Raw genomic sequence first — 12,508 nt, 5'->3', positions numbered from 1 at the left:
ATATGTATTTGTAACATGTCAAATAAGATGTCTGTCTTGGAAAATAAATAATTTAAATAAAATAAATATTATATAATTTAAACTCAACCTCTTAATGCTTTGAATTGAAGTAGTTGGATAGGATAGCTACCCCAAATTGAAAGTAATGTCAACAAACCTGCTTCCTTCCTGTTTTTCAGAGTGATTGAACAACTTGGTGGTAAGCAACTGGTCATGAACCACATGCATCACGAAGACCAACAAGTTCGTTACAATGCACTRCTGGCTGTGCAGAAGCTGATGGTTCACAATTGGTATGTGATGATTATTTTACATACTAACAGTGGGAAATCTTGGGTGTGGGGAGAGGATTCAAGATAGCAGATTTCTTTAAGGGGGGGAATAACATTTTTATTTAAGACATCAGTTTTTAAACAACAAATCAATATGATGCTCATGGTAAGAACTTAGTTTTTCTGTGTATTTTGGAAGCAGTTGAATTGAGTAGCTTCACTGTACATGGTTGAATGTCACACAAGTAATTCACTTGAACAATGTATTTTAGCTTAGGATGGGTATCAGGAAAAGGTTCTTCATGSAGAGGGTGRTTGGACACTGGAATAAGCTCCCCAGGGAAGTCATCAGARCACCAGCCTGACATTGCTAGAAATGTTTGGACAATGCTCTCAGACACATGGTGTGACTCTTGGGCTGGCCCTGTGCAGGGCCATGAGCTGGACTCMATGATTCTTGTGGTTCCTTTCCAACTCAGGATATTCTGTAAYGATTCTATGAATTTATTTGAATTTCTGCTGGAATAGCAGAAGTTTATGGGCCAGGTGGTTAGATGAAGTTGCAAGTCACATGCTGGTAGCTCTTTTATCAAACCTATCAAAATCACTGAGAATAGGGTTTGAAGTGAGGTGTTTCTTTTATTGTTTGTTGAATAGTTCTTTAAAAACCCTGAAGTGTTGGCAAGTTTTGCCAGAGAACTTGCTGRTGGCTGATGTTGCCTTTCCAACTGAACACAGAACCTTTATAGGGAAGCATTGAAGGGCTGAAGCTCTGAAAARCTTCAGCGTTCATGTAGCAACTTTATATAAGTTGCCAGGCTAATTAGATATGCTAAGCATAAAGCAGGGAGAGTTAAAATTAGGAGTTTTTAATCTGATTATTACTTTGAGTGCACCAGAGCTCATATTTTCAATTTGGCATTGCCTTAAAGGAAGGTAAAATACRGCAATACATSTGAGTATATTGGAACGTAAGTGTTKGGATRCAAAAAAYKAACTTTGAATTTAAACAACCTTTTATTTCTGACAAACTTAGTGCTTGGACATATCTGTAACTTCTGTCAGTTTTCTCACCTATGACAGAATATGATCTTTTTGAAAGGTTGAGTAGGGATGATACCAGCAGTGTGAAAGTGGTCAGGGAGCAAAGTCTACCAAGCACCTTCTGACAGGTTAAGTCACTTCCTTGCTGTGACAGATTGGCTAAGTTGACTTCTGCAGTCTATCTTAGTCAAAACTAAGCTAATCTTCTCCATTTTCTTCTGAAGAATATGGGTTTTAAGGTTTTAACTCTCATGYGTGTTATATTAATTTTATCCTACTYCCTCCCTCTCACATACTGTGGGAACCTTTTATAACAGAAAAGCACATTTAAATACCCTACTATGAAACATCATACTCTTCACCTGTAAGTACTACTTTGATAAATAACATGGAATTTCTGAGCATGTGGAGATGGAGACTAAACACAAGTCATGTTCAACCTAGTTTTTGGTCATTGTTGTATATTATCCACCGCCCTGCTTCTCAGTTTGRTACATTTCTTTTCTCACTATTCTGTTCTGATATGTTTGAAGCAATCTGAGTATAACAAACCAACTGTAACTAAACAGACATAACATGGAAGGTTTAGTTGCTGATACTACCTTCTGCAGTAGGGACAGGTTTTATTTCATATGTGTTCTGATGTCTTGAAAATGTGGTAGTAAGACCTTTGGTCTTTTCCCCAGCACAAACCTCACTGGTAGTAAAAGTTTTCCTGAATGCCAAACCTGGCTTTTTCTCACTTTCAGTGTGATAATATTACTTGTAAAAAAAAAACATCACATCTGGTCTTCTATATTTTTTTTTTGTTTTTTAATGGTATTAGCATTTCTGTGCCTGCTTTCCACAGTTTTTGAACCTTTAGACTTGAGACTGAGAGGGAGATGGTGAAAGTACCTAGTTGCAGATCCTCAGAGGTGTCAGTAAAAAGAATCTTTTTAAGTTAGTGCTACTTTGATTCATATTGTCATYTCTTTTAGGGAATGTTTTCTTGTTTAATTTATAATTGAACAAGCCTCTGGGACACATTGTCCTTGGCTCATATTTGTCAAAGTAGTGTACCTGCTGGCACGGACTTACAGCTTAAGCTAAGGAAATGACACACTGTTTTTATGTGGGAAGCTACATCTGTCTTTGTGTAGRTCTGGCTTTGGATGAGTGTGGGGAGCTCTTCTGTTTCATTGCTCTCTTCTCTCCACACAAGCTGAGTCCCCTGACTGCTGCACACTGCAGTTTAAGTGCCTACTTACTAAGTTTTGCTTTGTCATAAGATGTATTATTCAGCAACTTCAGGGTTTTGCTTACCTTGCTCTTCAGCTCTGGGGAAACAAACATTTTTTCTCTTGCTTCCACTTATTCTGGAATTACAGTTATTTCACTCAAAGCAATTGTGTTTTTTCCTTGAATTTCATTGGCACAGAACAACTTGGTATTGCTGTGTGTTACACGTGTGACATAGGTAGTCAGGCTTTTCCTGAAGGCTAACTGAGAGAAGGATTAGAAAATAAAGCTTTACCATAGGGAGGCTTGGTGCAAGTGCTGTGCCTGGAGCCAGTAGAATAAGGAAAACCTGTGGTACTTGAATTGACGGAGTGCCATGGGGCAGCGGAAGTAGCATTCTGCCTAAAACACAGCTGTATCATTCAACTGTTAACTCAGCTTAGAGACAATTAACTCCTAAGTAGTTTGAGTAATTCATTACAAGCTGCTCAACTGGCTTTCCATTAGGGCTTTTAAAGTCAGGAATAAATGGGGGGGAAATAAGACTGTCAGTCATTCTCTTAAATGGTGAAGGTATGTTGGCAAAAACAGTAACTGCTGTCAGCTTTTCAGATGAGATAGTTCAAGTGAAATATTCCAGTTACATTTGCATGTTAAATGATCATGCACTTGATGCAGTGAGGAGCAAAATTATCTTTTTGGCATCKCTTAATGCCTATACATGGGAATTAATCCTGAGTTTCAATCTGACTTGAACTGTGTTAGTCCTGGCACTCCATGCTGACAGTAAGAGCCTGTATAGTTATTTGACCTTGGGTGGATGCATCCACCAAAGCCACTCTATCTCTCCTTTCCATGGCTGGACAGGGGAGAGAAAATACAATGAAGGATTCCTGAGTTCAGTAAGCGCTGGGAGAGATCACTCACCAAACACTGTCAAGGGCAGAACAGGCTTGAATTAGAGATATTAATTGAATTTATTATTCACAAAAAAACAGAACAGGATAATAAGAAGTAAATAAGACCTTAAAAACACTCTCTCTCCACCTGTCCCTCCTTCCCATCTCTTCTTCCTCCCCTAGGGGTGYAGGGAGATGGAATGGGRRTTGTGGCCASTTCAYCACATGTTTYCTCCCACAGGTTAGGGAGAGGAGGCCTTCCCCTGCTCCATAATGGGGTCCCTGCCATGGGAGATAGTTCTGCATGAACTTCTCCAACATGGGTCCWTCCCACGGGCGACAGCCCTCCCCAGACTACTCCAGATGGGTCACTCTTCTGTGGGGTGCAGTCCTTCAAGGACAGGCTGTTCCAGTGTGGGTCCCTCCACAGGGTCATAAGTCTTACCAAGAAACTTGCTCTGGTGTGGGCTCCTCTTTCTGTGGGTCTGCAGGTCCATGTCAAGACCCTGCTCCWGCACAGGCTTCCCAYGGGGTCACAGCCTCCTCTCAGGTATTCTCCTGCTCTGGTGTGGGGCTCCTCACTTCCTCCTTCATACCAACATGAAGGGTATGAGTATATTGGCAGGGGCTAAACAGTATAGATGTAAGATGTATCACTTAAGCATGATCAAGTATGGTATGGAAATTGAATTCATAAATAGCATACTGAATGAAGCAACAAATCGGACAAGCTTTGAATATGCAGCAGGTTCATACATGATTATCTAAATGCGCAGCCCAGACAAAATTACTTGCTCTCCATCTTTTAAAATGAGGAGTTCTGCAGAGAGACAGTAAAAAATCTGGAACTGCTTAGGATTTGCAGTATACTATACTTAGAAACTACTGTTCTRTAGGTAGCCTCTGTACAATGTACTCCCTCATTTAGGAATGAGAAGTGCAGGGTGTAGTGATATTTAACTGGCAACCAGCAAGCCATCCCATATTTTTCCCCCATCCCAACAATGAGGAGTGGAATGCTTAATAGAGTAGTACGCTTAAATCTGGGAAACAGTGCCTACAGGATAATGACCTCCATTATATTTATTTGCCCTGTTTCTTAGCTTTCATCATCAATGCAATTCCCTTTAAATAGTTAACAGAAGTTAACTAACTGAAAAGTTTGAGAAGTGTACCTGGTAAGAACTGGTATTTTTTAAGAGAACAGTTTCGAGGTAGAATGAGAAAAGTTAAGCAAAAATCCAATTAGTTACAGGCACAATTGATAWCTAGTGGAGTGTTCCATCTTTTTATTTGAACATAAATATGTATTCTTGTAAAACTTCACTCCTTACAGGTAGGTGCTGGGGTTCTTATTGGACATACGCTCCCTGGGACTCATGCTGTGCTTGTGTTTTCTGTCACAAGATCTGTACTCTTTGCAAAACCACGTTAATATTTCTAGAACGTATGTTAGTGTGGAAAATATCAGACATTCTGCTCAGTCTGTATTTTCTTTTTTGAAAGATGCTCTTTTTCGTGAACTATGCTGATAAGTATGTCACCAAAGAAGTAACTTTTTGATAGCTTACTTCTGATTAGTTTTCTTTAAAGATTTGATTCTTGATGGGAAAATTCATTTAAATATTATTTATGTTGTTCATTCTGACATATGCTGGGCAAGCTCTTAAATGTTGAAAGCAGCAAAATTCTTTGTGGTAACTGAATCTTCTGATCAAGTATAAAACCRTTTTCAAACCACATTACATGGCTTAATCAAGTGGTTTTTTTRAATTCACAGAATAGCCCTGTCTAAGTGTTACCTCACAGTGCATCTTGTAAGTGAAAAATGGCTCATGCTTTGTCCTCCTAGTAGAAAGGCACAAATTGAATTGGATTTCACAGTTTATTTTATTTAAAAATTATATGCTTAAGTAATAGCTTTGTTATAAGAGCTCATTGATCTGCTGTTTCTTCATAGCTTGTTTGTGAAGTTGTGAACTGGACATCTCGAATAACTGTGTCAAWAAATGGACAAAACCAGGGAAGGTGCTGAGGGGAAAGGAGGTTCTTGTTTTATCTCAGTTTGAAGACTCGTGTAATGCTGCATTTCATGTAAGGAGGGCTTTAAACCATGCTMTGAGTAATGTTTTGAGTAATSAGGAGATAATACTAATAGACAACCTACATCTTATGKCATTCAGCTGAAGACAAGGCTCCATTYGGAAACCCAAAACACCTTTCATGTAATATTCATAATCCTTCTATAAAATCATTCAGACAGTTTAGTTTTATTGTGCATATCAGAATGTTGAGCATCTCTTTACTGTGAACAATTAAAGTGAACCCAGGTCCTAGATTCTGTTTATCTTAACAGTTGGCTTTTGTTCTATTTGTTTATGTGAGGTCAAATTTGTTAAACTAAATATTGAGAATTGCAGAGATGTTTACACTGTCTCTTCTCTCTTGAGATGCACAGCCACATTTATAGGTCAAGGAGATAGATGGTGAAAATCACCATGGTTCCACTGAAAAAGAAAATTTATAAAAATACTCAGTTTGATGTGTTGRGGGGCCAAACTGTTTGGTCAAAGTGGCTTTGGTTTTGCTGTGTACATTTGTTTGTTGTGGCTTTGTGATTGCTTACCTTCAGCATTACTTATGGTAGGCATTGGTATAATAGACACATATTTTATAATACCTTCCAAAAATTGAAATATTTCATATTGCAGTAATCCACTGAGTGAAAGAAGAAAACTGTGTTCAGTAACCAAATGACAAAAGAGAACAGTAGTTCTCCACTGTTGGCAGTCCAGTTTTGGCAGTCTTCCCAGTCCAGTTCTCTAGAAAGTGTTTATTACTTTATTACATTCATAACGCTTCTATTTCTGTTTACTTGTGTGAAGAACATGATAATGTTCTTCATGTGCGTGTAATGTATGTATATATTATATATCATATGTGGCACACATATGTACACATGACACACATGACATATATGTGATACAAGACACACATCACACGTCACATACAGCATATATGTGATATGTCACATATGACACATGACATACATGACACATACCACACATGTCACAACTGACATATATGTTATATATGACTCATATTACACATATGACACATGTATATATGACACATTACATGTGATATGTGACACATATGACATATATGCGATATATTACTCACATGACACATGACACACGTGATATGTGACACATTTGRCACATTTGACATATATGTGATATATGACACATATGACATTGCCTATTTGTAAAGCCACAATATMTATTACTGAAACTGGTCCATCTTTCTCTGCAGTCTAACAACCTCTCCAGGTTATTAGAAATCTAGCAGAAATGTCATATGGAGCTGGCAAAACTGATCAGTTTATTCAAACTATTCTATCAACTGCCTGCCCTGTGAATTTGTTTGTCTGTTTGTCATGTCTTTATGATTTGTCTGTAAACAGTGTATGTTGTCTATGTCTTTTAATGTGTTAAATGACAGACTTTTTGCCAAAGCTTTATTAAACTTCTGTACTCTTTCATAAAGGGAAGGATTTATTTARAACTGGCTTTTCAATTTTATTTTCAAAAGTAGGGGAGACTCTAAGCTTATGTTTAGATAGAGAAAAATAAAACCAATATTTTGATTTGGGTTTTTGTCAAAGAAAGATATTCTGTCTCCTGGGAATGTCAGTCTGCTAAACCTAGAGCTAGAAATTGCAGTTATTCAAGACTACCAAATATCTTCAGATAACTTGGTTCTTTAATAAACAGGAAGCAAGAGTTGAAATAAATGTTAGAAAAGAGAAAATATTGAAATGTCACCCTTCCTTTCCTTTGTGCTTCATCTATTTTTCTTCCTTTGCCTGTTAAAAGAGTAKTTTTCAGTGTTCTTTAAAGGATGAGTAAATCTGACTGCACCAGAATTTGGATTATAACACTAAAAGTAGTACTACTTAAATTTCAAGGCTTGTTCTTTTTAACACATGGCTTCTAGGGATCTGTTGTATGTATCTTATAATTTTCCCTTTCTATCATAGATTGTTGTTTACAATGGTCTTTTAGTATATGGTATATATTRGTATAAAATTTGTAGATAGTGCCTTGTGCCAGTTTGCAATTATCTGYTTATTCCATACTCACTGAGTTTAGAGGCTTACACACTGGATCAATTCCATGTGCCTTTTCCTAAATAAACCTTAAGCATTTATTGCAATTATGACATTTAAGTATATCTGAGCTTCAAGGTAGCAGTGTCTCTCATGAGAAACAAAACTGATTAAATGAAACAAAATRAAGAGACAAACTGGAATAAGAATTTAAGATAAAATGTATTCATGTATTCACCCCTAAAATTCCTTTTCTTCTTGGAAAAAGCTCTTTGAAAACAGCAGAAAATGCGTGTTCAAAAAAGGGGAAATTTCTGGTGTGAAAGGAATCTCATTGGATATTCTAATAAGAATAAAAAGAATAGTTTTCAAACTGAAGTTACTTAYGTTTCACTGTTAGACTTTTGAGTGACCTGGGAAGTGAAAATGTGTGATGTTTCATGTTGATCTGAGCCTTAATTGAGAACTGAAAGGTAGATAGTCTCAAAAGTGATGTAGTACAGTTGCATGTTTGAAGCTTTTCTGCAATGCAGATGTAACATTTTTTTGTTCTTACAAATTTATACTGAATCAATTGTTTCACGTTTGAATGCTGTTATCTGTAAATGCAAACTTGTTTGCACTAGCTTCTTCTACTTTTAATAAGGATGGGTTTATGTTGAAGGAACTGAGAAGGTGGCTAAATCTGACCTTTTTGTAAAGGCCTTTCTGTTACAGGGTAAGGAAAATGGTTTAAAACTTTTAAATCTTGAAGTGGTGTAATTCATGGGCTTCTAGCTTGCAATTAAAAAAGCTTAATACCTCATTACTTTCCATTGTARTGTGCATCAGAAATCTCCCAGATGCTATTTTGAATATTTTATTAAATGATTTGTTATCTTGGTGACAAGATCAATCCTTTCATTGTACATGCTCTTATAGTTCAATGCTCTTATAGTGTTAAATGCTTGCAGATTCTTAAATTCTTACAGATGGCTTTAATTTTGTGAGGTAAACAGAAATTTCAAAATCCCAGTTTTAAGATTTAACTAAGTATTAAGATTTAACTGAGTATCAGTGCAGGTTAAATGAAAAATCTTAGACCCTTAAATTGTGATAGCATGGGGATGGACACTTATGTCCAATTTATGTGTGAATATTGGAGCTTAACTTCCTAATTTGAAGAAATACCAGTGTTTATAAAATATATGTGAATCTTCTTATTCTTTTAGTATGTGTTTTAGCAGAGAGGGAACAGGGTCCTACGTAATGTTTTGGAGCAGGTCCAGAGAAGAGCTATGAAGATGATATAGAGGGATGGAACRCCTATCCTGTGAGGAAAAGCTCTGAGTTGGGGTTGTTATGCCTGGACAAGAGAAGGCTCTGGGGAGATGTTGGAGCACCTTTACAGTACCTAAAGGAGGCCTACAGGAAGGCTGGAGAAGGACTTCTCACAAGGCCATGTAGTGATAGGCCAAGGGGTGGTGGCTGTAAAATGAAACAGGGCTGATTTAGATTAGATAGCAGAAAGAAAWTATTTCATGTGAAGGTGGTGAGAAATTGGGACATGTTTCCTGGAGAAGTGGGTGTCCCATCCTTGGGGGAGTGTCCAGGGCAGGCTGCATGGAGCTCTGAGCAACCTGGTCTAGTGGAAGGTGTCCCTGCCCATGGCAGAGGGTTTGGAACAGAAGATCTCTAAGGTCCCTTCCCACCCAAAACATTTTATGGTTCCATGTTCATCTGGTCTAGACTGTGTAAGAAGTTATCCTGGGTTAACTGATGACAAATAGAAGCGATAACCAAACAGAAAATTAACTTGTCCTTCTAACATCTGGTGATGCAAGGTTCTTTTCATTTTAGTGGCCCTTGATGGTGGCTAAAAAGGTGATGGGAACATGGGGATTTTCACTGGTGCTTGCAGCATGACAATGTAGAGATGTTACTGCAGATGCTCATTCTGTAGGGGGAAATGGGATAAGACCTTTTCCTTGACCCTGGACTTAAACCTCACACCTACAAAAGGTTTTGTAGGGAAGATACTGTTCTACCTACTGTAGAAGTTGAGTGTATCTGTGGAGGCACATACATCTATGAAGGCACTGAGTGCCTACTAAATGTGCTTCTGCTCTGCCTTCTTGGAGATTTATGCTGCACTCTAGTGGGCTTTATGCTGCACTCTGTTGGGATTTTTTGTAAGCTTTGGTCATGCATCTGAAACAGTGTAAGCWTTGCAATAGTTGTAGTGTTACAGATTATTAGCTTGATTGATTTTCCTACTTCTAAGTAATGGTGTGGGAATTCTACATTCAATATGGTTCATCTGTGCTTTAAGAATAAATAATGTTGTGGGCTTTTAATGCGAGTGGGGTCACGTATGCAGCAAGTGTCAGTTGCTCTCAGGGCTGGATGTCAAAGAAATACTAGAGTCAGTACATTCATATAGGCATGAAACAAATGAAAAAAACCACCAAAATTTTGAAGGAGCAGAAGGAGATTTGGTTAGTGTGGAAGCTCTTATGTAGCTGCTGGCTGTGTTTTTGGATGACTGTCAAATTTTGTTTTGGTGGTACAATTTTGAGTCCTGCAAAACCTCAAGAGAGYAGTTTATTTTCTTCTTTGCCATCAGGAGTCTCTACTTTCAGGGTGGTAACCTGCCTGTTATGAACAAGAATTTTATCTATTAAAAAGGAGCCCAAACATTAAAATACTGTGATTCTACAACAGCTCCTGTTGAAGCTGTAAATGAAGGTGCTAAATCATAACACATGGTTCAGCATACAAATTGTTATTTTCTTTGCTAGTGGTGTTTGAAATTAATGTTTTATAGGAATTTATGCTTTTCTGGATGCTTAATGTAAAAACTGAGAAAAGTGGGGTTGGGTGGTGCAGTTGAGGTGCTAAACTTTGTTGTGCAATAGGAATTGCAATGCATAAGGGAAACTGTTCAACAGGACACTGAGCTGAAAATGAGTTTTTATGATGTGCAGAAGACCCAATCTTTTAAATKTTTTTTTTTWAATAAAACAAAAGCACATACTCTTGAGTTAGGTGGGGTTTTTTTGAGACTTCTTTCTGAATATCATCCCTCTGAGATGCTTCTAGTGCTTAACCTGTGTAGGTTGAAGTATCTGTTTAGTGGGAAGGCACGGTRCTAAGTGTATGATCAGCAGTAGAAAAAGAACGCCTACATTTCACGAGTCCTGAAACCTTCCTTTCACCGGATACAGTGGTACAATTATTGTATTTTCTCTGACAAGCAGCAACCCGTGTACTATTATTAAAGACCTCTTTCAGCTTTTTGTGGTTCTGTGAAATGTTGATCTGCTTTCACAGGAGAATGAAGGATTGAAAAATTCGKAAGAACTGTGCAGTATTTTTCCATGGAATTTAGATAGTGCTGCTCAGGGCAAGTGCTGGTAATCTGGGGAGTGTTCCAGTGTTAAGAGGAGAAATAGAAAGTAAGGGGCTTAGTGCATTTCAAAATGCAGGTGAGGAAAACACTTTAAARAAAGTATTGGTATGCAGTGCATGCTGATTGTTTATCTCTTCTTTTTCTCAACTTGAATATTAGTTATTGAGTCAGTGTCTGTTTTACTTGCCAGTAACAGCATTGGTTGTATTGGGTTGTATTGCCAGTAGACATAYTGGCATACTTGGTGTTACTTGTGCTCCTGCAGCTGGGTTACAGGAAGGGGTACTGTCAAATGTTTTGCCACAGCTTCGAAAATRTGTATTCAGCAGGCAAAATCTATGTGCTTCATGGTGTTCTCCATCACTTGTCAGGGCTTCTAAATGTTCCCATTGGGTTCTTTTCTTTTCTAGACAGCRTTGTGGATGTCTGGTTTGTACTTTATTTTTGCAGGGACAGATGATGGATGCYGGATACCCTCATTTTCACTCCAGTTGATTATTGACAGTAGACATTATTTGAAGGAATAATTCTGAGCTTTAAGCTATTTCTTCTTTATCTAATTCATAATTCCCACGCTATCGCACTCCCCACTCTCCAGGACATTTCTCAGTCTAATTTTTTGTTGTATTTCAGGGAATACCTGGGGAAGCAGTTGCAGTCAGAACAACCTCAAACGGCCACCGCACGGAGCTAAACACTTCCGTCATTTTGTGCAGTTCATGCTTACAACTACAGTATGTTTGTCTTAAGATTAATACAAAGGAAATACGGAAATCACGTGCTCTTTGTCTGCTACGGGTGTATAAACATTCCAACTTTCCTCTAGTGTTGTTGGCTTACTAAAAATCTGTTTGTTCAACTAGTTCTGCTGATTATGCCTATTAGCTTCTTGTTCTATTCTGAATGTATATGAAGAAATGTGGCTAATATATTGTATTTGTTTTATGTATTTATTCTCATAATAAAGAGTATTAATAAAGGATATCCCTTCCRTAATGGATATTATAATTAGCCTGGAAAAACTGTTCTCTTCTTTTAGTGGGTTGTCAGTGTTGTCACTTTCCAAGGAAAACAAGTAGTARTCCCTTTATGTCTCAGAGAAATTAATAAAGCTTTGACTTAGTGTTTCACAGAAAGTGCGATAGCCTAAGAAATGTTGATTATTGATACTGAAATATATACCAAGTCTCAAAATAGTGTTAAAATTGTATATAAGAGCAAATTATTTTTGGKTTTTTTGGGGGGAGGTGGGGTACTTCTGTTGTTAAAAGCTACATTAAAAAAATCTGGAAATGAGAAGGGGAAAAGAAAATGAACACTTCTCCATCAGTGGAAACATACACTGAAGGTTATTAGTCCAGCTGTATAGCACCAGTGTTACAGCTGTACATCAGAGATCAAGTTGAGGGTGGTTTATTTAAACAACAAATGAGCAATAAGTGCTCAACTTGGAATTTCATGGAGTTTTTGGTTATTGAAAATACTTGTAAATGTTAGGGTTCTGGTTTCATTCTATAATCTATTGTATTTCTTTTATATTAAGCCARCTAATTTGGCTGTCAATATTTTC

The 12,508-nt window shown here is 37.5% G+C and overlaps 1 protein-coding gene across 2 annotated transcripts in view; it reads left to right on the top strand.

Moving 5' to 3' along the window:
• The window catches only part of ATP6V1H (ATPase H+ transporting V1 subunit H), a 45,758-nt gene extending 33,836 nt beyond the window's left edge, over positions 1 to 11,922 (top strand). For both annotated transcript variants that reach the window (XM_057368321.1, XM_057368320.1), the window contains 2 exons: positions 180 to 293; positions 11,572 to 11,922. In XM_057368321.1, the coding sequence (XP_057224304.1) occupies positions 180 to 293; positions 11,572 to 11,632 (175 nt within the window). In that variant the 3' untranslated portion in view covers positions 11,633 to 11,922. The remainder of the gene's footprint in view (positions 1 to 179; positions 294 to 11,571) is intronic.
• The last annotated feature ends 586 nt before the right edge of the window (positions 11,923 to 12,508 follow it).

This window comes from Malurus melanocephalus, unplaced genomic scaffold (genome assembly GCF_030028575.1).
Source record: "Malurus melanocephalus ecotype Western Australia unplaced genomic scaffold, MMel_1.1 scaffold_90, whole genome shotgun sequence".
NCBI lineage: Eukaryota > Metazoa > Chordata > Aves > Passeriformes > Maluridae > Malurus > Malurus melanocephalus.
The sequence above is the reverse complement of the archived record's forward strand: the minus strand, read 5'-3'. Positions and strand labels throughout refer to the sequence as shown.